General features: G+C 50.1%; 10 protein-coding genes across 10 annotated transcripts; 5 read left to right on the plus strand and 5 right to left on the minus strand.

Annotated features, from left to right (window-relative positions):
* Nucleotides 1-2,547: 2,547 nt before the first annotated feature.
* On the minus strand, nucleotides 2,548-3,078 carry CDEST_15485 (uncharacterized protein; the record flags this gene model as incomplete). Its single annotated transcript, XM_062931641.1, has 2 exons — nucleotides 2,548-3,002; nucleotides 3,060-3,078. 2 exons carry the CDS (start codon nucleotides 3,076-3,078, stop codon nucleotides 2,548-2,550), a joined length of 474 nt encoding a protein of 157 aa, XP_062787692.1.
* A 1,988-nt stretch (nucleotides 3,079-5,066) lies between these two features.
* Nucleotides 5,067-5,864, minus strand: CDEST_15486 (uncharacterized protein; the record flags this gene model as incomplete). The annotated part of the gene is made up of 1 exon (XM_062931642.1): nucleotides 5,067-5,864. One exon carries the CDS (start codon nucleotides 5,862-5,864, stop codon nucleotides 5,067-5,069), a length of 798 nt encoding a protein of 265 aa, XP_062787693.1.
* A 2,345-nt stretch (nucleotides 5,865-8,209) lies between these two features.
* Nucleotides 8,210-8,956, minus strand: CDEST_15487 (uncharacterized protein). Its single transcript, XM_062931643.1, has one exon. The coding sequence runs from the start codon at nucleotides 8,904-8,906 to the stop codon at nucleotides 8,634-8,636; it is 273 nt and encodes a 90-aa protein (XP_062787694.1). The 5' UTR covers nucleotides 8,907-8,956; the 3' UTR covers nucleotides 8,210-8,633.
* A 3-nt stretch (nucleotides 8,957-8,959) lies between these two features.
* On the minus strand, nucleotides 8,960-9,188 carry CDEST_15488 (uncharacterized protein; the record flags this gene model as incomplete). Its single annotated transcript, XM_062931644.1, has 1 exon — nucleotides 8,960-9,188. One exon carries the CDS (start codon nucleotides 9,186-9,188, stop codon nucleotides 9,012-9,014), a length of 177 nt encoding a protein of 58 aa, XP_062787695.1. The 3' UTR covers nucleotides 8,960-9,011.
* Nucleotides 9,189-10,925: 1,737 nt separating this feature from the next.
* On the plus strand, nucleotides 10,926-12,113 carry CDEST_15489 (uncharacterized protein; the record flags this gene model as incomplete). The annotated part of the gene is made up of 1 exon (XM_062931645.1): nucleotides 10,926-12,113. The coding sequence occupies one exon, from the start codon at nucleotides 10,926-10,928 to the stop codon at nucleotides 12,111-12,113; it is 1,188 nt and encodes a 395-aa protein (XP_062787696.1).
* A 592-nt stretch (nucleotides 12,114-12,705) lies between these two features.
* CDEST_15490 (uncharacterized protein) lies at nucleotides 12,706-13,317 on the plus strand (the record flags this gene model as incomplete). Its single annotated transcript, XM_062931646.1, has 1 exon — nucleotides 12,706-13,317. The coding sequence occupies one exon, from the start codon at nucleotides 12,706-12,708 to the stop codon at nucleotides 13,315-13,317; it is 612 nt and encodes a 203-aa protein (XP_062787697.1).
* Nucleotides 13,318-15,109: 1,792 nt separating this feature from the next.
* CDEST_15491 (Putative glycoside hydrolase superfamily, asl1-like, glycosyl hydrolase catalytic) lies at nucleotides 15,110-16,072 on the plus strand (the record flags this gene model as incomplete). Its single annotated transcript, XM_062931647.1, has 1 exon — nucleotides 15,110-16,072. The coding sequence occupies one exon, from the start codon at nucleotides 15,110-15,112 to the stop codon at nucleotides 16,070-16,072; it is 963 nt and encodes a 320-aa protein (XP_062787698.1).
* Nucleotides 16,073-16,637: 565 nt separating this feature from the next.
* On the minus strand, nucleotides 16,638-17,192 carry CDEST_15492 (uncharacterized protein; the record flags this gene model as incomplete). Its single annotated transcript, XM_062931648.1, has 1 exon — nucleotides 16,638-17,192. The coding sequence occupies one exon, from the start codon at nucleotides 17,190-17,192 to the stop codon at nucleotides 16,638-16,640; it is 555 nt and encodes a 184-aa protein (XP_062787699.1).
* Nucleotides 17,193-18,432: 1,240 nt separating this feature from the next.
* On the plus strand, nucleotides 18,433-19,794 carry CDEST_15493 (Putative F-box domain, leucine-rich repeat domain superfamily, F-box-like domain superfamily; the record flags this gene model as incomplete). The annotated part of the gene is made up of 2 exons (XM_062931649.1): nucleotides 18,433-19,467; nucleotides 19,591-19,794. 2 exons carry the CDS (start codon nucleotides 18,433-18,435, stop codon nucleotides 19,792-19,794), a joined length of 1,239 nt encoding a protein of 412 aa, XP_062787700.1.
* Nucleotides 19,795-20,416: 622 nt separating this feature from the next.
* On the plus strand, nucleotides 20,417-21,755 carry CDEST_15494 (uncharacterized protein). The gene has a single exon (XM_062931650.1). It carries the CDS (start codon nucleotides 20,419-20,421, stop codon nucleotides 21,730-21,732), a length of 1,314 nt encoding a protein of 437 aa, XP_062787701.1. The 5' UTR covers nucleotides 20,417-20,418; the 3' UTR covers nucleotides 21,733-21,755.

Here is a 21,755-nt window from a genome sequence, read left to right on the forward strand (position 1 = left end):
GATAGAAAGTACTTGGGGTATGCGCTATTTCACAAGGAAATCCAGGTTTTTTCAGCCCCCACCTAAATCTTCAATCCTTTCCACAATTTCCACATATGGAACATATGGAAGGGGTTCTGTGGCGTGAATATGGAAAGGCTGAAGCCTACGTGGAATGGAATGGAATGGACATGGATCCATATTGTGGATCCATATGTGGATTTCGTGGTATGGATTTGAACCCTGATTTACAGCAACAGAAAATGGCTGGACAACAGATGCTACTGCAGTTGAATGGCTGCAGAAGGTCTTCATCCCTCAGACTGTCCCTCAGGGCAAGGATGACAAGAAGGAGGCTAGACTGTTGATCCTGGATGGGCATGGGAGCCATACAACGACTGAATTTATGTGGTTATGCTATATAAACAACATCCATCTACTATTCTTACCACCACACACCTCCCATGTCCTCCAGCCACTTGATCAAGCAGTCTTTAGCCCTCTAAAGGCAGCCTATAGGAAGGAGCTTGGATACCTTGGTCAATGGAATGACTCTACTATTGTAGGCAAGAGGAACTTCTTGGGCTGTTATTATAAGGCTGCCCTTGCAGGTATGACGATCAAGAACATCAGAAGTGGTTGGAAATGGACAGGGTTATGGCCTGTCTCTATGGCAAAGCCTCTGATGAGCTCCCTTCTACTCCCAACAACACCAAAGCCATCAGCATCATCAGATCAGGTCAGCAAAGGGCAGTCTGGAGGAAAGGAAGGCAGGGAAGCTGAAGGATGGGCATCTGCGTCGTCTGCAGTGGTGTGGTCGACGCCAAGGAAGATGAAGGATCTGGCTGGCCAACTGAAGCTATTCACAGAGCTGGACAATGACGCCAGTACTCAACGCCTCCTTTTTATGAAGGTGAAAAAAGGCTTCAGCAAGCAGGCCTATGAGCTGGCTACTGCCCAGCACAAGCTGGAGCTTCTGCAGGCCCAAGTGACTAATACTGCAGTCAGAAAGAGGAAGGCAGTCCAGCTGGATTCTAACACCAAGTTTGCTACTATCTCAGACGTGCAGAAGGCGCAGGTTGAGGCTGGTGAAAAAGAAGATACTGCAGGTGAATCCAACGAGTCTGATTTACCTAGTGAAGCTGAAGACTGTATTGTAGTGGCATCTAGAAGAGGGCAGTAATTAAGTGAAAATAGTGGTGATGTTGGAGATGGCTTCATTTTTGGGTGTCCGCATGTGGGGGGTGTCCGAAAGTGGGTATGTTGACTTAATTCATTATCTGGCGTCCTATGAACTATTAAATAGAAGCTCCAGGTGTTCTCCTGACCTAGTGCAACGACTTCCACCCTTAGATTTATGTTGCCTCTACTACTATCAAAACGGATAGCTTGGATAGTAGTAATCATTCTTAACCACTCTAAATTGTAGAATTTCTTGGTCCAGCTGTGCTTACCTCGGCTTCGTTATTGAAAGCTAACAAGCCCAAAACCTCGCTACGCTCGAACATCGTTGTAGCCGCAAACATTGCGGCCTTTTTGAAAAACCTGTACACCAAGTTAAAACTTTTCTTGTTCCATTGATAAGTCGATTTGTCTAGACGTAACATTTCTTAAAGGTTTCACAGTAGGGGTTGAAATGTTACGTAAAATACGATCAGTGGAACTGTCATTACACTCGTACCAGTGATTAAGGAAGTCCTCAGGGCTGTGTAGAACTACCACATCAAATAGGTATATACGTATGCGTCCGGCGAAATTTAGTCCAGCGACATTGGAGCATTGTAGTGTAAGGATAGCAATAACGCTACTAACAAAAAATATCTCAACAATGCACCCTTCTACATGAGCACGAAAGAGCCAACCATGCCGAGGTAGCAAGCCCTTATCACTCAATACTCTGTTTGAATTGGTAGCTGAGAAAGCCAGCATCCACAGGTCAATATGATGCGTTTGACGGCCAACCAGCAGAGGGTGATTATCAAAAACAGCCGATTGGGAGCCATTCGTACCTTGTCAAAGGTCGCTCACATTGCACTATTCCATTGGCAAGATACAAAAGCAGTCAGGGAGTATCCGCGGTGCTAAAATGGAACGATAAGATTAGATTTAAGGTGACGGTGATGTCGCCAAAGGTAGGCGGGCCTTGCATCATGGATGTGGCGTTATCTGAAGGAATGGAGCTTGTGTGTACAGAATCCACAGTAGAAATTTGAACTACACTTTGAAAGGCGCTTTTCCTGCGGAGGTAAAAACTCTTGTTCATGTGTAATCCTTATATATCTACTACCGCTGGTCTATCTCTGAAAAACCCGCTACCTATATGTCAATCTGATCTGGCCTAATGCTCGTACAATTCACAGCGCCTCTAAAAGTGGCTTGGGAATGTCTCTCTGAAGTTGAAATGAGTTTACAGTATTGATATGAGACAGGTAACGGTTGTGTGCGCCCAGTCTATTCAATCTGGAGGCCATAAGTATCCGTAGGTTCTTTAACATCCATAAGCCTATCTGATAGTAGACTGGGACAGCAAAGTTGATATAGAGTGAAGTTCTGGCAATACATTAAGAATTATATTTGATCATCATTCCTGGCCTGAAGTTCAATATTCTTTTTCGAAGTCCTGATCCAGAGCGTGATTTCTGCCATGATGAGAATCAAGACCCCTAGATGCACGCCAACAAACAGCAAAGACCACCAACTGTGCCGAGGAATGAACCAAAGTAGGAGCCCGATGACGAACTCGACTAGTGCGAAATCAGCCATTGCAATGGGTGCCCATGCTACAGCGAAGTCTTCCGAGGTAGGCGTCTGATAGTCTCGAAACTGAAATGATAGCATGGTAGTGATGGCAACTGTAAAAAACGCGACAATAACCGAGCTTGCTAGGAAAGAAGCCGCAAGAGGCCCTGATGAGAGAGTGTCACCGGGGAATTCGTGGATAAGTAGCACAAGAGCACTAGTGCCGAGAGCAGCCGCAAGGAAGCTCAAACTCAGGTATGAACTTCTCAAACGATGGAAAACCGCTTGGTATGGCCGGGGTCAGCCACGTAGATCAGAGATGAAGGGAATCTATGTCTTACATGGGAGAGGATGCGGCATGGTGCTGCCCAAGAGATATCCTTATTCTTTTTCAAGATATGTCAAGTTACAAGATCTTACTTCTTCTTTGTTGAAAGTTCAGTCGAGAGCCTTCAAGATAAGCACTGACGAACTCTGACCTCGGGTCACCTTATATATCTAAAGTCAGGAAGTACAACTTTGGTTTGTCTCCTAAACACTAGGCGACATCGGCCCTTACCATACCAGGGACGATCCTCAGGCATTACCCCGATTCTTACTTGAGAGATGACCTGGACTATAGAGAATTTTAGCAACATTGTGATGATTGCATGTTACAGCCAGTTGAAACAATCTCATTAATATAACGTCTAACTAATCAATATTATGCGGCTGTTATGATCTACGTGAAATGAAATGATAACAAGGGCTATCCTCTCCTTGAACACAGGGTCACTGGACTGGGGTAGAAGCAGCAGCCGTCTAACAAAGCTAAACCAAAATGTTTCTCTGGACAGCCGCGTAAGCATGTGGTGCCTGTGTCAGCTGGCGCAGTTGGATGCTGTGCATCGTGACTAAATAATGCAAACAGAATAATGGTAAGACAGGGTTCTTGTTACTTAAATTTCGCTTCGCGGCGCAGTTAGCTGCCCAGGCCCGCTCGTGAAAACAACATAAAACGTGATTCCTTAGCATTAGCTCTTTTGGAATGGGGAGGGGGGATCAGGTCTACCAGCGATTTGTTTGGTTTTCTTTAAACACCTTGCCACCGCGATCTGATAAGCAGCCCTTTTCGGGCTAACGAATAGTCAGAGCGTCGCACAGACTTGTTCTGATCAAGTGACAAACACTTATGTTAGTATTATTCACAAGTGACAGTGGTCGATCTCGTTCGTTCCATCGGATTTGGGTGCAGTTATTTTGTTGTTATTGTTCTTGTTAGCACAGTTGTCGTGATGCCCCCAGCCCGTCCGGGCCCGTCCGGTCTGTCCGGTCTGTCCGGTCTGTCCGGTCTGTCCGGGTCTTCCCGGCCTCCATCGGGGCATTTTGGTTACATCAGTGTTCCAGCCTGACTCATGATACCTTTATATCTTTATTCACCTGGGTATATAGATCCTAGGAGACCCTTTCTTTGTATAGTTAGTCCTAGAGACTAGGGTCACTTATAGATACGATCCTGTGTCCCATGCTCACGACAAATCATGATATCCATGATGCGCCCGGCACCTCTGGGTACTGTGCGTTGTAGTAATGCCATGTAGAACAGGAGATAATAAGACTGCTTCTTTGCCCCAGCCCGCCCAGCCCGCCCAGGCTCGTCCGGGCACTCCCGGCCGCGTCCGGCAAGGCCAGACCATCCCAGCCCTCATCGGGCACATCTGGCTGCACCAATGTTGCAGACCGAGTTATGATAGCTCCATTCGCCTGTTTATATAGATCCTAGCGGACCTTTCCCGTTGCATAAATGGTTCCAGGGAGGGGAGGTCACTAATAGATACAACCCCTAAGTCCTCTTCTCACGACATTTTTACTACCAACACTTCCGCTTTATTTCGAAATTCGATACAACTACCCTTGGCGACAAGACTATCAGCGCAAAGCCCTTTCTGCTGTAGCACAGGTCCACCATTAGGTAATGTCTATAGGTGACTTCGGCTTTGACTGTGCAGAAGATACGCAAAGTAAGTCTAAGACCTGGGAAGATGAGAGAGAACTGATGCAAGATGGACAAGTCGCCTTTTTCTTCTCTTCGATTTTGGGGGAAAGAAAAGAATTGGCAAACCCCGTTCCGCCGTATGCCGGGCGTGGCGGCATCGGGGGTAGGGGTGATTGATATCAATGGCCATGTGCGCGCTCAGATGAAGTTCGATTACTCACTCTAGGCCGTGCCAAGTACGGGGTTGCTTGCAACTTTCTAATAATGAAGTTGTTTTATCACTGTACATTATCTATGTCCTTCCGGGGCTGATTATGACAAACACAACAGTATCGGTAATCTAATGTCATAAACTTTATTTACGAGTCATCAGCTACCCTTGGCCAAGTCCAAGTTGGCTTCGAAGCCGGCTCTTGATTCTGACAAGCGCCATACAGTCATCCGGGCTCACTATATGCTCAACATCCGGGTGCACAAGGAAACTGAGCAGTTTCTCCGTGGCCAGGACTGCATCCGTCGATGATACTTCTTGTGAATGATCATGGGGATCCGTATCTTCATCCTCTGCTCGTTCATCTTTGTTATCCTCCTCTATCATGGTAAACGTATGCAATTTACCTGCCTGTCGACTTCTCCTGTCTTGGGGAGCTGTTGCTTTTTTCGCTTCCTTGACAACTGGGGAGACATTACCTCCCCCGGCTCGCAGCTCCGGGTGCATTTTCTTGAGGCGAGACGATCTCATCACCAGGGCTTGTGGTGTCGAGGCGTTCGACACCTCAAAACAATCTTGGTACGTCTTTGAGATAGATTTCCATGGTAGTTTCTCCGCGCGAGCTTCGATGATGAATCGATCCCTATCTTCGAACTCGGTACATGCTGAGGTCGGATGATCTGGTGGTAGCTCTTCAATACGATAGGGCTCCTCGCAAGAAGAAAGCAAGCTCAGGCCATTCTGAAAAGAGAGTTCCGTTGAATCGAAGGTATTTGGTGGTAATTGATACCCATTAGTGGGATTCGACTGATATTCATCACAGAAATTGAGGGGAAACAACGGAAAGTGTTGAAGGTGCCGTGACGTGGAGAAGTGCGTTTGCGTGGCCTTAACCGGGTCCGAATGCAAATCAAGTCGCGGTATATCCTGCCACGTTTGGATCTCTTCTTGCCGGTCCATTACCACGTTCACGAGGGCTTATTGAGTTACCTGGTCACTTCCGACTTCTGGTCTTGGACTTGGTCCCATTTTGTACGCTACTAGGAGAACATCAAAGCCCATGGCAAACTCATGGCGAACCAGCCGTCGCAAGGGGTTAAGTCACAATGCTGCTGTTTGTTACAATCGGTGATGTCACGAACCGTATTATCAGAAGTCACTGGTCAAGCAGCATGTGTGAAGTATACTTAAGGAGTCAGGTGAGCAAGCGACTTTTGTTATGTCCGGTGCTGTTCTCGTCCATGCTGCCAAGAATCATCGCGAAACACGGAGTGGCGTTGATGGACGCTGCAGCAAAGCAGTTCGAAATGATGGTTACAATCTGTTGATTCAACAATAACGATACTACTGGAACGAAGCGTGTCACTTTAGCTGTCGAAGTGGCAGAGATGTAACTCGTAAACGAAGTCCACCGCTTTGGCACCTATTGCTGGATGGTAATCCATGTGGATTCGAGGGGTTGCACCTACACCTATCGGCCGCTTTACCATCTCTCCGGTGAACGGTCAAGTTAAAAATTGGCAAACCTAAGGTTGCAAGGAGTCCCATGATCAACAAGGTCGTTCCACATTGCAGAGCAACTGCAAACAGAGGCTAGTTAATGAACAAGGGTGGGCGGGAATCGTAGAGCAAAACGAACCATTCATCCTTCAAGTTAGGTCGACCCTTGGAACCCTGACAGTACGATCACACCTGGAAGTTGTGATATCCCCATTTAGTATGTCAGGATATTAAATCTCAAAAGCAACTGCGCAGTAGCCTAGCGTGGACGGGGCAAGGGAACTTTTCCGCACTCCCCCTCTTTCGCTCAAATGACAGGAATAATAGGAGCCAGCTAAGGCGAATCGAATCCCGTTGAAGATGCTTCCGATTTCATTTTCCTGTCCCTTTCTTTTGGATACTGCCCGCATCAAGTGCTGGGCCTGCTAGATGCCGGCCCTACAAGATCCGAAGAAGGTGATGCTGTGGGTAACTCCCCGTCGAAATGCACCTAGCACCCGGGAAGCATGTTGGGTCGATCATCGCATTGGCAGACTTGGAGAGGAGGCTTTATTTTGATGCTGAAGGACCCTCTTATTATATCACTCACTAACCAACCTTGGTAAAACACAAGTTTCGATTTCTGCTCACAGCCATGCAATGAATCGCAGCATTCAGCATGGCCTACAAGGCACAACTCTCCAGGCAGACCAAGGCAGAATTTAGGATATGTCTTGTTCGGATCGCACGCTTGCGTCAATAACTCAGGGCCGATACGAGAGTTATGTCTTCAACTTGGCGAGAATGTGAACCGCATCTAGAGCGCTCGTCAGCCAGGACCACGATCCAAGAGGACTTGCGACCACGAAAAGCAATTTTAGAATGGCCCGAGGAAACCATGAGGAAGCCCCTGATCTTAATCGAAATCGGCAGTTTCCTGATAGAACGGAGACAGGGCACCCCTGGCATGGCTATCATGTTATCAAGATGTGGGCGGTATCTTGATTGCGCTGTTTGATCCGTCAGGTCACCAGGTACTCGAGTACTGACAATTTACCAAGTTCGGCAATGAGACAAACAGAAGAGCCCCGCCCCTGCGGGGGTCAACGACGACGATTCGCTGGCTGCCAAGCGGTCGTAGCGACAAACCGCCAATCATTATTAGGTGCAACCGAAGCCATCTGCAGCCAAAAGGCGCAGGCGAAATGACGTACACATGGCTAACTGTGAGATGCGGACACAGCCATCCGGATATGACAAGGAAACGAAAACAAGGAAAGAGAGAAGTGCCATCGCAAGAGATCGGGCGATCTCAGCGAAATGACTCCCGGCAGCAACACGACGAGCTGCGTCGACGAAGTTGCTGTTGCAATAGCAGGACCAATCTGGTAGCAATGCCATGATGATGTTATGGCTGGGTTCGCGCAGGCTTCCTGCTTCGTGAGTGCCCTGCCCGAGCCAACGGTGCCGGATTCCACTCCGCCTTCACCATTAAGGGAATAGATGGGCTGGCTTTCTCAGCGTCCTCTGTATGGTGACGCTGTCACCTCACCCAGATGTTGACAAGCCTGGACACAGTCTGATGTAAGGTATGGAGCGCTCTCCTGCTATGAACTCTGATGTGAAATGTGCGCTGTTTCCCTGTTTGGCTTGCTGGAGAGAAGGGGGACAGGCTTGGCAAGGGTTCCTTGATTAGTCGCCAACTTGGTTGAGGTGCGTGACGGTTCGGCCGTACACATCGATTTGTCATTCAAACCTTGACATTTGTCCACCTTGGAGGGCCAACAGCAAGCGCGTCGAAATCTGCCTTGCGCGCGTCCTCCGCCAGTACCATGTCATCAGCAAACGACCGAGGGGGCCTGGGCCTCGCCAGCAGCCTGGATAATACCCACCCCGTGCGCAGACGCCCGTCACGACCGTCGCATCAATTTACGTGCGCAGAATCCGCAAAGAAAGCCGGGCTCACGCACCTGTTCGATCATGACCTTCGAGGCCGACAACCCTTGTTACGATCGACGGGATTCGCGAAGCGACATCTGTCTCGAAAGGTCGAAAGCGAACGAGGTAGTGGTTGGGGGCCGCCGCTTCAACCACGTTTGTTAACTTATTAACCTTGTTAGGTAGTCGCGTTGCCGCCACCCAACAACGGCTACCGATGACTGGCCCACATTCGATAACACCCACTGGCGCATCAACGGATGGAAAGATCAAAACACAACCTGGTGCTCGCTCCGTATGCGAAAGGTACACCTAAAAGGATCCGATCGAACGATCGACGTGGGCGGCGAGCCCGTCGCCGAGGAAGCCCAGGACACCGCCGACCATGATCGATCTTGCTCCCCATTCGCCAGCCGCCCCGAATATGGCGAGCAGCCTGCAACACTTGTATTTCATTGCCCGGCGGATGATAGTTTTCGTGGTTGCCGTGAATGTCCGTGCATGCTTCGGCTCCGGCGGCGGTGCGGCGTGTGCGTCCGCGTTGGGGCTGAAGCCGGCGGCTTCTTTGGCTGCTTGATCCGCCATTTCGTTGCCTTGCACACCGACATGCGCCGGGATCCAGCGAAATTGGACTTCCCATCCTCGGCTACGGACTCCTTCGAGTGCTCGTATCGCATCGATGAGGATGTGTTATTCTGACGGGCACTTGGGGTTTTGTAACGCTTGGATGGCGACTTGGTTGTCGGTGAACATGGCGCATTTGACAGGGCGGTTGGACGATTTGTGTATGTCGGAAACCATTTGTAGCGCTAATACTAGCCCCTTGAGCTCTGTTGCGTATCCAGTGGAGGATGCGGATGTATCCATGCACTCTAATCGCTTTGAGTCGATGTCATCCACCGGTGGGTTTGTGATTACCGCGGCTGCGCCGACGTGGCCGTTGATGCCGCTTCCGTCGGTGTAGATGCGGACCACCCCCGGTTCTTTGGCGTCGTGCTCCTTGATTGCCCCGAAAAACCCACTCCGTCCGGGAAGCCACCCGTCCGGCCGTGGCTACGTCTTAACGACCCAGTTGGCCTATTGCTCCGCTTGGAGATCTTCCCACAGGAGCGCGCCTGTTGCTGCGGTAGATGACAAACCCTTATCCTTAGGCTCCGTTCGTCACTCTGGAGCCATCTGAGAAAACCACCATGTGGTTGTCTGGTACGGTCTTTAGCCAGGCCTGGAAAGCTTTGGCTGCTTCGTTCTTAGTCTGCAGGACTATGAGGTCTTGTGACCCTGAGAGGTAATTAGGTTGGATGAGTGCGGGTCTCGGGCATTTTGGTGCAAGGTCTGCAGTCCTTTGGAGTTTCGTCTGCTGCCGCCCTCGTTGGGAGAGCCTCGGGACAAGAGGGTGTTGTAGATCGACCTTCCCTAGGCGCGCTGCGAAGCGTAGGCGGACTCCTTCCAGGGCCACTTTGCTTGGTGGTAGTCCAGCATCCCTAAGGAGGCTGCGTGTCGGACTTGTTTCCCAGGCCGGCAGGATAGCCCTTGCCGCTGTCGTGATGACGCTTTCGACTTTACACGCAAAGCTCTTCTGGCCTGTGCTGACTGCGCTTGTCTGGGAGGAAAAATTGCGGTCGGTATTGGTGGCTCGGGCAGGGGCTGGCTTTGTCATGCCTCCATACCAGGTCTCGGCCCCGTTAAGGGCAATTGGCTCGTCGCAGGAAACCACAGCCTTGCGTATAGCAGCGGCCGGGAGTCCGCGTTTGGCCGAAATGCCTTGCCATCCCAGTTGTAAACGAGATGTTTGGACAGTGAGCAGGGAAATTTGAAACCCCTGGCTGAAGGTGCTCGAGGGACACCCAGTAAGAAAGGCCGTACGTGAACAGTGGCCTCTGACTACCGCCGCCTCTGACTGCCTCTGCCTCTGACTCAATGGAGCTGTGCATCTTTAGCACATTCCATGACTCGATAACTGCAGCTATGTTTGGGACCACAGAGTAGTCGCGAAAATGGCAGAAACGGCTGAAACGTTACGAAACAGATCCGACAAAACGAAGCCCTGGATATATCAAGATGGTGAATGTAGACGGAATCTGTGTGCTTGAGAGGTCCTTTTGCAATACGGTCATTCGCGCGGTTCCCCATCCGTGCGCGCTTCTTCTCCTTCTCCAGGTCCTCCTCGCCCAAGGATCACACGACGACCATAGAGTGACGCCTGGCGCCAACAACCGACACCATAAGTAAATAGCATGCCAATAAATCCACATAACCCTCACAGCACCTCTTAATTTCTTCATCCATTAACAACATTACTTTGGATTTGCCTAAGCCCAGCCATTCTTAAAGTGGTCAATCTAACACGTGGTTGCAGTACACCGTGATCGGCCGCCGCAGCGAAGCCTATACACCCCTCGTTAATATTCATCATCTGCCGCTAATCTCAAACAGCAAACTTTTCGCTGGCTTGGCCTACGGCCCCGGGTAGGTAGCCATCCATATTACCTGCCTTATCAGTGTCCCCGAGCTGGTCACTTGGCGCAATAGCCGAAAAAACGTGCTGGCATCCGGAACACAAAACTTCACCTCGAATCCATCGCCAGCCAACGTCAAGGCTCCCAAATGCACCGCACAGACTTCTGCCCGCTTCGAGAGGGAAACATTGCATTCTCGCTGTCAACGCACGCCGAAAACAATGGGTTCAAACGGACGAACATGGCCACGAGATCTAGACCCATCAAGCACCAACTAAAGGAGATTCCCACCATCACCGACTCGCGGCCCCCAAAGAAGGTGAAGTCCGACGACTGCAACCTTTCAATGCTTGTCACATGTCCTCGGACTATTGGAGATTGGCCGAAAGTCAGCAACGCCATCGCTACTGCATTCGCCACGACGGTTCCTAAGACGTACTCACTCTACGCGGCAGAAAGCTTCGATTCGCACAACTGCAACCAATGCAACCCAAGCCCTCACGAAGCCTACATGAATCTCCAGCAGCCAGAGAGAGACCTAGACATGAGCATATACTGGCCTTGTCAGGAAGTCATGCAGCAACAAACCGTGGCTGAAGAGTCTGCGACGGCAACTGTCATAACTCCTGACAACGTGTTGCACGTGTCGAGCGAAACAACGCCGAATGGGCCAGCTACTGTCTATTTTCGGGAGCTGAACTCTTTTCTGTTCTTTTCAAACGATAAAGACACGCTCTGGTCATTCCCTACGGCTTTGGTCACTGTTGCCGCTGAACCCTCAACCGATGCGACAGTTCCAGATTTCAAGGTTGCCGATACCGAAGGTGAAGAAAGATCGACTCAGGCATACAACGTTTCTTCCCCACCTTCTATGTTACCCAGCGGCGTAGAATCTTTGTCAACTACGCAGCGTCATGACCAAATTCTCGGCCCAGAACATCCTATTTACATCAATCCGTCCGTTCTATTTCAACCCAACAACAGCGCTCTGGAGCCAAAAACCAGCTATCCCAGTACGGAAGTACACCCTGGCAGCGCCGAGTATGCAATCGCGCTCTCTCAAAGGCGTTCCAGGGGCAGTGGGCAGTCTAGCGGGCTCAATGAGACGCCATGGTTGCCGTTGGCTCCGCCAACAAATCCGGGGCGATCTGCTAAGACATCATCTTCCACGTCAACCGAAGACAGCCTACTTACTCACCGCCAACATATTGCCCGCATGTTCCCGCCTTCGTTGGAAAGCGAAGAAGATCCTGATGATGAAGTGCCGAGCAGCCCGGCCTTCTGTGTGGATTTTGACGACCTAACATCAGATCTACTGTTAGGGCATGCTAATTGAGAAGCGGTGAGTTGACTCCATCACATCAGCTTACGATCGTATGGCCGTCCCTCCAATACCCTGTCTATGAGATGTCTACGTTCTTAACTGATATTTTGAAGATTCTATCGGTGTGGAAATTTGTCGAATTGATGGTGCTGGACTCTCCTTTTACACTGAGAGCAGTTTTGGTACCGTGTCCTGCTACTAAAGGCGAAGGCTAGGCCCAGAAAAATGCTTCAGATTCCGGCGGGCACTGTTGCCTGCTCCATCACGAAATACCTAGAAGGTCTACGGCCATTTATTTGTGAACCCCATTGACGACTCGGACTAGGATAGTATCAAGGCAATGATTCTGTAAAAGAGGCGCAATAGTAGGATCTCAACAGGTACCAAGGACGAGTTTCTCAAAAGACACACGATCCCTAGTCAACGCCCAATGCAAGACCGAGTAGCTCAAACTATTGTTTGACATAAGCCATGATCAACAACAAAGATCTTACATATACAGGGAGATGATAATGTAGGGGGCACCCATGCGGCAAGTCTTACAGGTACAATACTCTAGTCAAAACTACTTAAGTGAGTGGGAATGCAACGACTTCCATTGACAATGTGGATTGTGGGCACCATAGCTTTGACCCTTTTCAAGCAACTCCTATTATGCTCCCCCTATCAATATAATCAAGTTTCCCTGGTCCGCGCCCTGAGCTACTTGAAACTTATCGAGCGAAACCAGACCAAGATTACTGAGGATTTGATTAAAGCGGCACTTTCAGTGTCCATCAAGCTCATGGGTCATAGAGAAGAAACGGTTGAAGTCACCCAAGCGATATTCAATTGCGGGAACAGAACGTCCACACCCGGTCTACCCCTCGAAGAGATCGTTTGGGCGAACGAAGTGTACTTGTTGCGCGCATTGGATTATGACCTCTTTCTGGACGATGGCTGGGACCAATGCTTGATGTATGAATCCCTCTTGGATTCCTCGATCGTCACGAACCTATGCTTGTATGGCATGACGCAGCTTGACATAGACTGGACCGCCACAGCAGTCGTGGCTGCGAGTGAGGCTTGGTGCCGATCAAAGCCTTTGTCAGATACCCAGTCGCAGGACATCGGCCACGCTCGAAAGCATGCGCGTCTTTTGTTTGTGCAGTATCGTATACAGGAGGCATTGGTCTGTCAGATGATGGTCGCAGCCATGTTGTTTTCTCGCCCTTAGACTTGCACTTTTCAACAAGAACTCTCTCTCTGACCAAATTTCCGGTCAAGCTACTGTTTGCCTCTGATGCGTCATAACGGTGGCCGTGTCTAGCATATCACCTTGACCAGTGAAAGGTGATGACTGAAATTCTTGGTCGAGGCAATCCATCTCCACGAATAGGCCGGGATTCAGGTTCAGTTTTGTTTGCTGGTTCTGCCTGTTTGATCCTGAAACAGGGGTCAACTATCAATCCTGATGGAACAACACTAGTTTACGAGCGGCTGAATATAGGTCGCGCCAGACTGGTCAAAGGCGATACTGTCTAGGACAAATGTTCCATCTCGCTGTGACGAGGACCAACACTTTCATAGCAACCCCTTTGACCCGTACCCAAACCCCTTATTGTAGGCAGCTGCGGGAGTATGAGTTATCTAGACCGCGTACCAGTCAAGTCAGCGTAATTGTTAGCTGTTCACTGAGGATTATGTCATGATGACGAGTTATTTAAATCCTTTCAACTTGTGACCAACAAGTAGTAACCAACAATTTCAGCTAGGGATGTATTCGGGCCCCGCAAGCAGAGCAGCCCCACAGGCTAGCAAACATCACAAATCTTTTTTTCTTCTTTTTTTTTTTGGCTTTTTCAAATCGGTCGTGGTCCTGCTGGCACTGATCGTTCCCACGAAACGTTGATCTGTGAATGCGCCTTGTTGGCCTATATCAAAATCCACTTTTACACCGCGTCGTTCTCCTATTCTCATCCAGCCACATTATCACTTTGACCATAGGAGCGATCTGCCGGTAGCCCACTGGCACAGAAAATTGCGAGCCCTGCCACGGCCATTCTGTGACACCCCCCGTCTTACTACGGAGTGTGAGTCTTGGTGTGAACGCAGCGGAGTGCGAGGAGGCCAGATCGTGGAAAACCACGTTATTCAGAGAGGAGCGGATTCGGGTTGTCGCTCTGGGCCAGGTCTCTCAGGCGACATGATGCGCAAACGTCTACATTTGCGCTAGTCTCGCACGTCTCGTACGTCTCATCTTGGGAGTGTGGGAAGATAAAGCTCATGGTGCTTTGGAGAATAGTATGTGCTAGGACGGGAAAAGACTTGGTGCGGAGATCGTGTCTGTCAGGCTCAAGGGACAGCGACAAATTCTTGCCCTGGATAGCTGCATTGAGTCTGAATGTGGAGAATCAGGCGCATAGTAGATTGGACTTGGAGGTTGGCGGCAGCGGCCGTAACGACCATTGTACATGACTCAGTTACATCCGTTGGCTTTCGGAACACATTGGCTATCGCCTCGTAGAGGAAATGACGTGACAAACAAAGGCAAAGGAGACCTCGGTGGCATTTGTTTGGTATTTTGTCTGGTCCGGGCTATCCCTGCCATGGACAGCCGTCGTAGCCGAATGTTCGTGATTTACTAACGCATGGACCAGTATATCAAACAGTTCAAAAACTGTCAGAACACAGATCCTAATCATCCATCACTGGCTAGAGAGATAATGAGCTGTTAACAACATGTTGCAGACCTCTTAACTTCAGGTTCCTCATCTAAACAACACTAGGAACAATAAAACAGCATCACTCATATAGCTAGGCAACATGACAAGTTACAAAACAAGTGTGATCGTCATGTTTTCCTCGTTATGTCGAGTAGAAGCTAACCATGAGCTTACAGGGAGCTTTTCAGTCCCATCACTGACATCAATCCCCCCAGTTCGAGGTCTGCATCATATAATGTGAGATGCATCAATGTCCAGCGCGTCTATCTATGGTCTCCTCGACCTCTTCGTCCCAACGCTCAAATGTCCGTGGCACGTGCTCTTATTTTCTTTACCCTACTTAGCTTGGCCAAGGGCGCACTCGCCTTTGACGGAAAGATATGCTTCACCTCCGCATTCCCAAGTGAGAATTCTAACGATGGCCAATGCTCATGTGCCAGGTCACGAGGGCCGCTTACTACCGTGTCCACATCGGCAGAGGACACCGTCCAGGCCAGCTCTGAACTGGCCCAACCAACTAGCCTCGCACCTTCCCGACTCAGTTTCGGCGCCCTGGGAACCAAACGCGGTTTCGCCTATAACGATGCCAACCTCGTCAACAAGTTCACCGACAGCAAGCAGTGCACAAAATGTTCATGGGCATACAACTGGGACTCCACAGACAACGGACTTATCCGACATTCGCTCGATTTTGTGCCGATGATATGGAGTCCCAAAGAAGAACACACGCGCCGCTGGCCGCAGAATGCGGATGCAATGCTGTTGAGTGGATCAACACACATCCTCAGCTTCAACGAGTGCGACAGACCCGACCAGTGCAACCTTGACGCTGCATCTGCAGCCGCCGCCCACGTAGAGTACGTCAATAAGTACGCCGGGAGGGCCAGGATCGGGTCGCCAGCGATCAGTAACAGCGCTGCTGCTGGCCAGGGCCTTAACTGGCTGGAGTTGTGGGTGTGGACGTGCGACGGCCTGGGCTGCGAGTATGACTTTTGCGTTACCCATTGGTATGGTAACTCAGTGGAAGAGCTACTGAAGCACGTGGCGTCGGTTCATAAGATATGTCGCGGCAAGCCTGTTTGGCTTACTGAGTTTGCCATCGACGTCGGCAGCGACGAGCAGCACGCCGCGTTCATCACGGCCGTTGTTCCTCAGTTGGAAGGCGTTGCTTACCTTGAGAGGTACGCGTATTTCATGATCCAAGAGGGTCGCTTCATTTCCGGGTCCACAATCACGTCGTCGGGTCGAGCATATGCTGAGGCGTAGGATACGGGCCTCTCGGTAGACCCCGGGAGAATGGCATAACGTGCTTCAGTCTGCTCTAACAGAGGCTACATTACTTGAGAATAGTCAACAAGTTGATTCAGTTTATTCAGCGCATCATAAGTGCCGGCGTATAAGTTCAATGTCGTTACTGGCCTCAGATCTGCATCCTCCCGTGTTATTGCAACAACAGCTGGGACGGGGCATCGTGATAACACAAAGCACTACAATCTCATAGCGAACATAGCTTCCCTGTATTTAAACTATCTAGTGGACGCTGACTAGGACCTAGGGAAGTATAGTCGATCCATGTTATAGCCTGAGATAGCAGTAAAATGAAACAAACAGCTTCCTGGTTCCTATTCTTGCAACGTTCGACTGTCGAACGTTATGACCGGTTTCTGTATTAAGATGAGCAAGGCACTGAATGATCGCAAGAATGAGAAAACAGTTGCTTACGCTGCTGTTGGTTGTGGACTGGTCAGGACAACAGATGGGGTATCTATAATCTTAACGGAAGCAAAAGAAAGAACGACACACGCAAAGGGCTGTCCGAACCCCAGACACATCAAAGGATTTTAAGATGCTTAATCCACGATGAGGAAGTTGAAGCGTGGGCCTCCTTCGGAAGTAGCGGGAGTTCCTTCATACACGCTTCTTGTGTAAACGAATTTAGTGGCGGCTTGGGCTCTGCTGTTCTCGGCGCGATGTCGTCCTTAAAGATGGCGATACAGCGACGAAAGTCTGCTGGCGTCGGCGCCGGCATTCCTTTAACGTATTCGGGGGATCGTGACGTATGAAGACGGTCTACTTTTGGCCAAAGTTGAGGATCGACAGGACACGCTGAACGGGGGACCACAATGAGAGTATAAGGAAACAAATAGTCGTGAGGGATCCTGGACGGATGAACAGGACGCGTCCACCCGTTTTTTTGCTTATATTTTTGGTACCGCTTGACGCTGGTCGAATGACTGATATCGTACGGTTTGAAGAATTCGATACACGTGAGGCAGAAGCCTTGTTTGTCAGAACATCCCCCTTTCTGTTTGTGATATAGACCATGATTTCTTTTCTCGTGTGGACATGTATCCGTCTTTGCTTGCTTGGCCCGTTGGCATACCATGATGAGTTCTTCCACATGGCCGCAAACGATAAAGGTAGATTTGAACACTATACACATGTCGAAATATAACGATTTTTCCCGTTAGACTCAATGAGGGAGTAGTAAAAAGGTTGGATTTAAGTAATTTATGTAGTTGGAACTCATCACGGGCTCAGCGCATTTCCTTGGGGCCTCTATGTGAGGTCTTGTGTTACCCTTATGGGCTAAGGGCTAAGGTCTAAATCTTTCATTAGCATAATCCCATCGTCTCCTTCTACTCAAACTAGCCTTTAATGTTTATCAAGTGCCTTGGGCAAGACTCTGCTAAAGTGAAAGATCAGGAGGGCCTGTAACGCTGCCAGTGCGTCAACACCCTAATAGAAACCAGAAAGGACGAATGAACCAATGGCTTCTACGGTCAGCACATGTCAAGTTTCAGACAACCACCCGTGTCTCCATAAGCCACCTGTCTCTAGTTCATCGGGGTTTTACCTAAGTAACAGAATGCCTGGATTGTTTAGTTATTGCAATAAGAGGACTTTTAGTCTTGGGTAAGTCACCAAGTACAAACACCCCAGAAAGCGGGCTTCCAGTTCTTCTATTCTCACCCTTTAAGGTCGTTTATGTAAGTGAATAGATATCTGTTCCAAAGTTGCGATAATGCATAAAATCATCTTACTAAATGGAGACACGCACCATGAATGTTTACTAAACCGCACGTCTTGGCCAGTCCACCTTTCTTCGGAAGTCCAATGGTGTCATCTAACACACGAAATGGACTCACCAGAGAGCATCATGGGACATGCGTAGGACACAACCATGCCACACAACCAAGGCTGTCTTCCTATACATGCCGTTTTCCAGTACGACGATTTCAAAGTCACAGCATAGATATCTTTCCCAAGTTGCTTCACGATTACATGATCCCTCTAGGCAAGGAAGCAAGGAGTAGGTAGCCCGAACCGGTCTCAAACCGTTTGTTTTCGAACTAGCCAAGTAATAAGGGGCATGTTACAAACAGTCGTCAATCTCAGCATCGATATGGGTAGGACGTGGGTGTATGTGTGAGAATGATGACGACTGGTATGTATTCATCTGTCCCGAGATTGTGAGAACCAAGCATCCAAGGGTTAGAAGCTGCTGTGTATATAGATGCTTCTTGTTTCCAGCCATAAGTAGGGATTGATCGAAGCTCAAAAACTTTTGGCTCTTGTATCGTGTTTGTTGGCGCTGGTTCTCGTCACCGTTATATCCGCTCACCATGCACAAACTACCTACAGAAATACTTCTGCTCATATTCAGGAGTTTGAGGTTGTCAGACCTGAGCAGGGCATCGAGATGCTGCCGATTTTTCCACGCTCTTGCCACGCCCGAGCTTTTCGGAACCTTGCGAATCCGGATGAAGTCCCATACCTCGGACCGGCAGATAATCAAGCTTCTCAGCACCTTCATGCAGCCCTCGTATTTGCATCGATTACTACAGCGCATTGAAGTAGTGGTCGATGACGACCGCCTATGGACGCGCGAGAACTCGTTGTTTTTGGGCATCTCGCTGAGGCACATCTTGGACCGATCAGGTGTTCCGGAAGGCATTCGGTCGTACAGATGGAGTGCCGCCTACCCCTTCACCGGAGTCGTCTTCCCCAATTTGCAGCGGCTCGACTGTGGAGCTGTCGGCCCACAAAGCATCGAGTGGGTGCGATGGCACTTGAACCACTGCGCCTCGCTGGCGGAAGTCCAGTTATCGTTTACGCTGTCATGCAACCTAACCCAGTCGAGGGCCTCGGCGCTTCTTAATCGCGCTAACTTCAGCGGACTCAAACGACTCAGTTTGACGTTTATCAACGTGGCCCTGTTCGATCCAAAGAAGGCACATGCGCTGACAACACTCGACCTAAGATACTGTCCCGGGGCCGAATCCTTCTGCCAAAGACTTGCCGTCGCTTTGCCGCCCGACTTGAGGGAGTTGCGAATCTTGGCGTATGCGGAATCAGGGCGGCCGGATAACTTCACTGCGTGGCTAAGATCAGCACGTAACGTCCAGCACGTCGCCCTCTGCATCGGTGGCCTATCGGATATCATCCCATTCGAGCAAGTGAGGGGCCACAGGTCGACGCTTCGGACCCTAGTCCTAGACCCCCGGCGGAATCTGTTGGACCCCTCCTCGGTTCTCAAATACAGACCTGCCGATCTCCGAGAAATCGTCGAACAATGCACCTCACTCCGAACGTTAGGCCTGCCTCTGGATTTGCGCGACTATCAGTTCCAGTTCCGATACACCCGGTCGCACCAGATCGTAAGAGCTCCGCAAGATGTGCAATCGCCACAGAGTCTGCAACTAACCTGAAGACCTCGTGTGACAGAAGTGTATAATACCGAATTGCGCGCTCGAAACGTTGCATCTCCGCGGCCGGGACAGTGCGCCGCAGCGCAGTCGTATCGATGCCAAACACCTCGCTCGGCGCTTCCTCCTCAAACAGTGCAGCGTAAGGGTTTTGATAGGGCACGGAAGAGGGATCAATGCGTTTACCACGACGGACGGCCGGACGATTGTTTCTACCAGATTGTCGAGGAAAGAGCAATTCCAGCTTTGTGCAGAATAAGGCCTGCCGAGGGTTTTTGACTCCGGCATCGCATTCACTACCAGAGGCTTCGGCCGACACTTGGCGTGACCCGGTTGGGACATCAAACGTACGTTGGCTGCTGCCGGGGCCATTTCGCGATAGTCATAAGAAACGCATTGCAGTAATTAAGTGGTATTGTGTATGGAGTTTTGAGGCCGTCTTCTCCGCTGAGCCTTTGGCTTCCTGCACGCACTCTCCTACGTTGATTAGTCTACGCATGATACGCGCCAACCAACAGGCGTGGGGTGGGTCCAGGAAACAATGCCCCATCAGCCATCAGCGGGGCTACCTACTACGTCTTTCGCCTTCGCTTGATTAGAGTGATTTATCTAGTATAACAATGACTTCCCTTTGTTTCTGCACAGCGAGACCTCAAAGCATGACTCATAGACGCGGTATCAAAATCTCCTTGCTTTTTTTCCCCTTCCAGTTTTGCTCTGACAGCAGGGCACCCGCCAAGCGACCTTCTAGATCACATGTCATCTAATGGGGGTTGTAGGTACATGTGAGGGAGTGGTTTCCCATTGGTCGCTGCGAGTACACTAAAATATATATTGAACCATCAACCCCTTTCCATCGCCTTCCTGTCCTTTGCATCACCTTCATTTCGGACGTCCTGGCCAATGTCGCTAACAGTATACCCGCACCGTCGACAATGTCATCAGCAGAGTACACCATCACAATGGCCCCAACCTGCAGCCAAATCTCCGCCATGCCTTTCGAGAAGGGAGAAGGACGTCGCGTTCGCCAGCCCCGATGAAGGCTCGCTTCGTGATCTCATAGTGAAAAACCCTAGGCTTCGTCTCTTTGTCAAACCCAAATGCTGGACTCACTTCCACCTCGACTATCTTGGTGTAAGATTCAATGACCTTACTCCATGCGACAATCCGGCCCCCCCTACATCATCACAAGACACGTCTTCCAGTTACCACAGGGTACCAACCAAATCGGCGCTAGATCTGAGCAACGCTCTCACCAACATGCTGGGGGGGGAAACAGAAGAACAACGCACAAAATGGATTCGGACCGCCATGTCCCAACTCTACCGTGGTCAGCTTTCCTGCTCCAAGAATACTGGCCTCCATCACTACTTTGGCCATCGTGCCTATCTCAATTCCTGTCAGGCGCAGGTGATTTGGGAGGCAACACCATCGCGCAGCCATTGCATCACCTCGCGCGAATCGACACCAGCAAGGACCGTGGGGACTTTCGGTGTTCTTACAGGTCCCAAAGCTGACAGAGTCATTACAAGCAGCCGGCCAATCCTCGCCTATGTCGACACAAGAACAGTTGACGCAGCACGGCGCAACACGTCCAGGGTCGAGAGACACTACACGTCAGTCCAGGAACTGAACGAGCGATGCTGCAAGACTTACGCCCCTCTCAACGCACTCCAAGGCCCGTTTCTGGCTGGCGTCATTCTCGCTCTAGCGCAGAGGCCCTTTTATGACGAGCCCATGCCGCCCGCTACCAAGTCACCTAACTCGATAACCGTGTCCTCTTTAGTTAAGGCCGCATTTCACGACGTAGCGGTGCATGTTCTGACTGTCGACGACGAAAGCCTTTGCTCACCGTGTTTCATTGTCTTTAGAGGCGTGGTAACGGAGGCGCTGCTGCGCAAGTTTTACCACCCGACCGAGAACCCCCAGCCGACGGGAGAGGCTGACGGAATGCGTATTGAGTACACAAGAGTGCCTATCTGGCCGATTTTGGGACTCGAAGAGCGCTTGGGCAAAGCTCTCGGCAGGGACATCACAGGGAATTTTAGCAAAGACAACATGAAGACGTGGTTTGTGGATGTTGAATCAAACAACGGCCGGAACAAGCGACCAAACGATGGCGACGTGCAAAACTGGAGAGATGACGGAAGCCACCGCCGCAAGAAGCAGGCGAAAAGTACCAAAGCCCTGTTTGCTAACGAACGTCCTGTTATTTGAGGTTAACAGCGTAGTAACCATTT

The sequence above is a fragment of the Colletotrichum destructivum genome, chromosome 12, assembly GCF_034447905.1.
Source record: "Colletotrichum destructivum chromosome 12, complete sequence".
In the NCBI taxonomy this organism is placed as follows: Eukaryota; Fungi; Ascomycota; class Sordariomycetes; order Glomerellales; family Glomerellaceae; genus Colletotrichum; species Colletotrichum destructivum.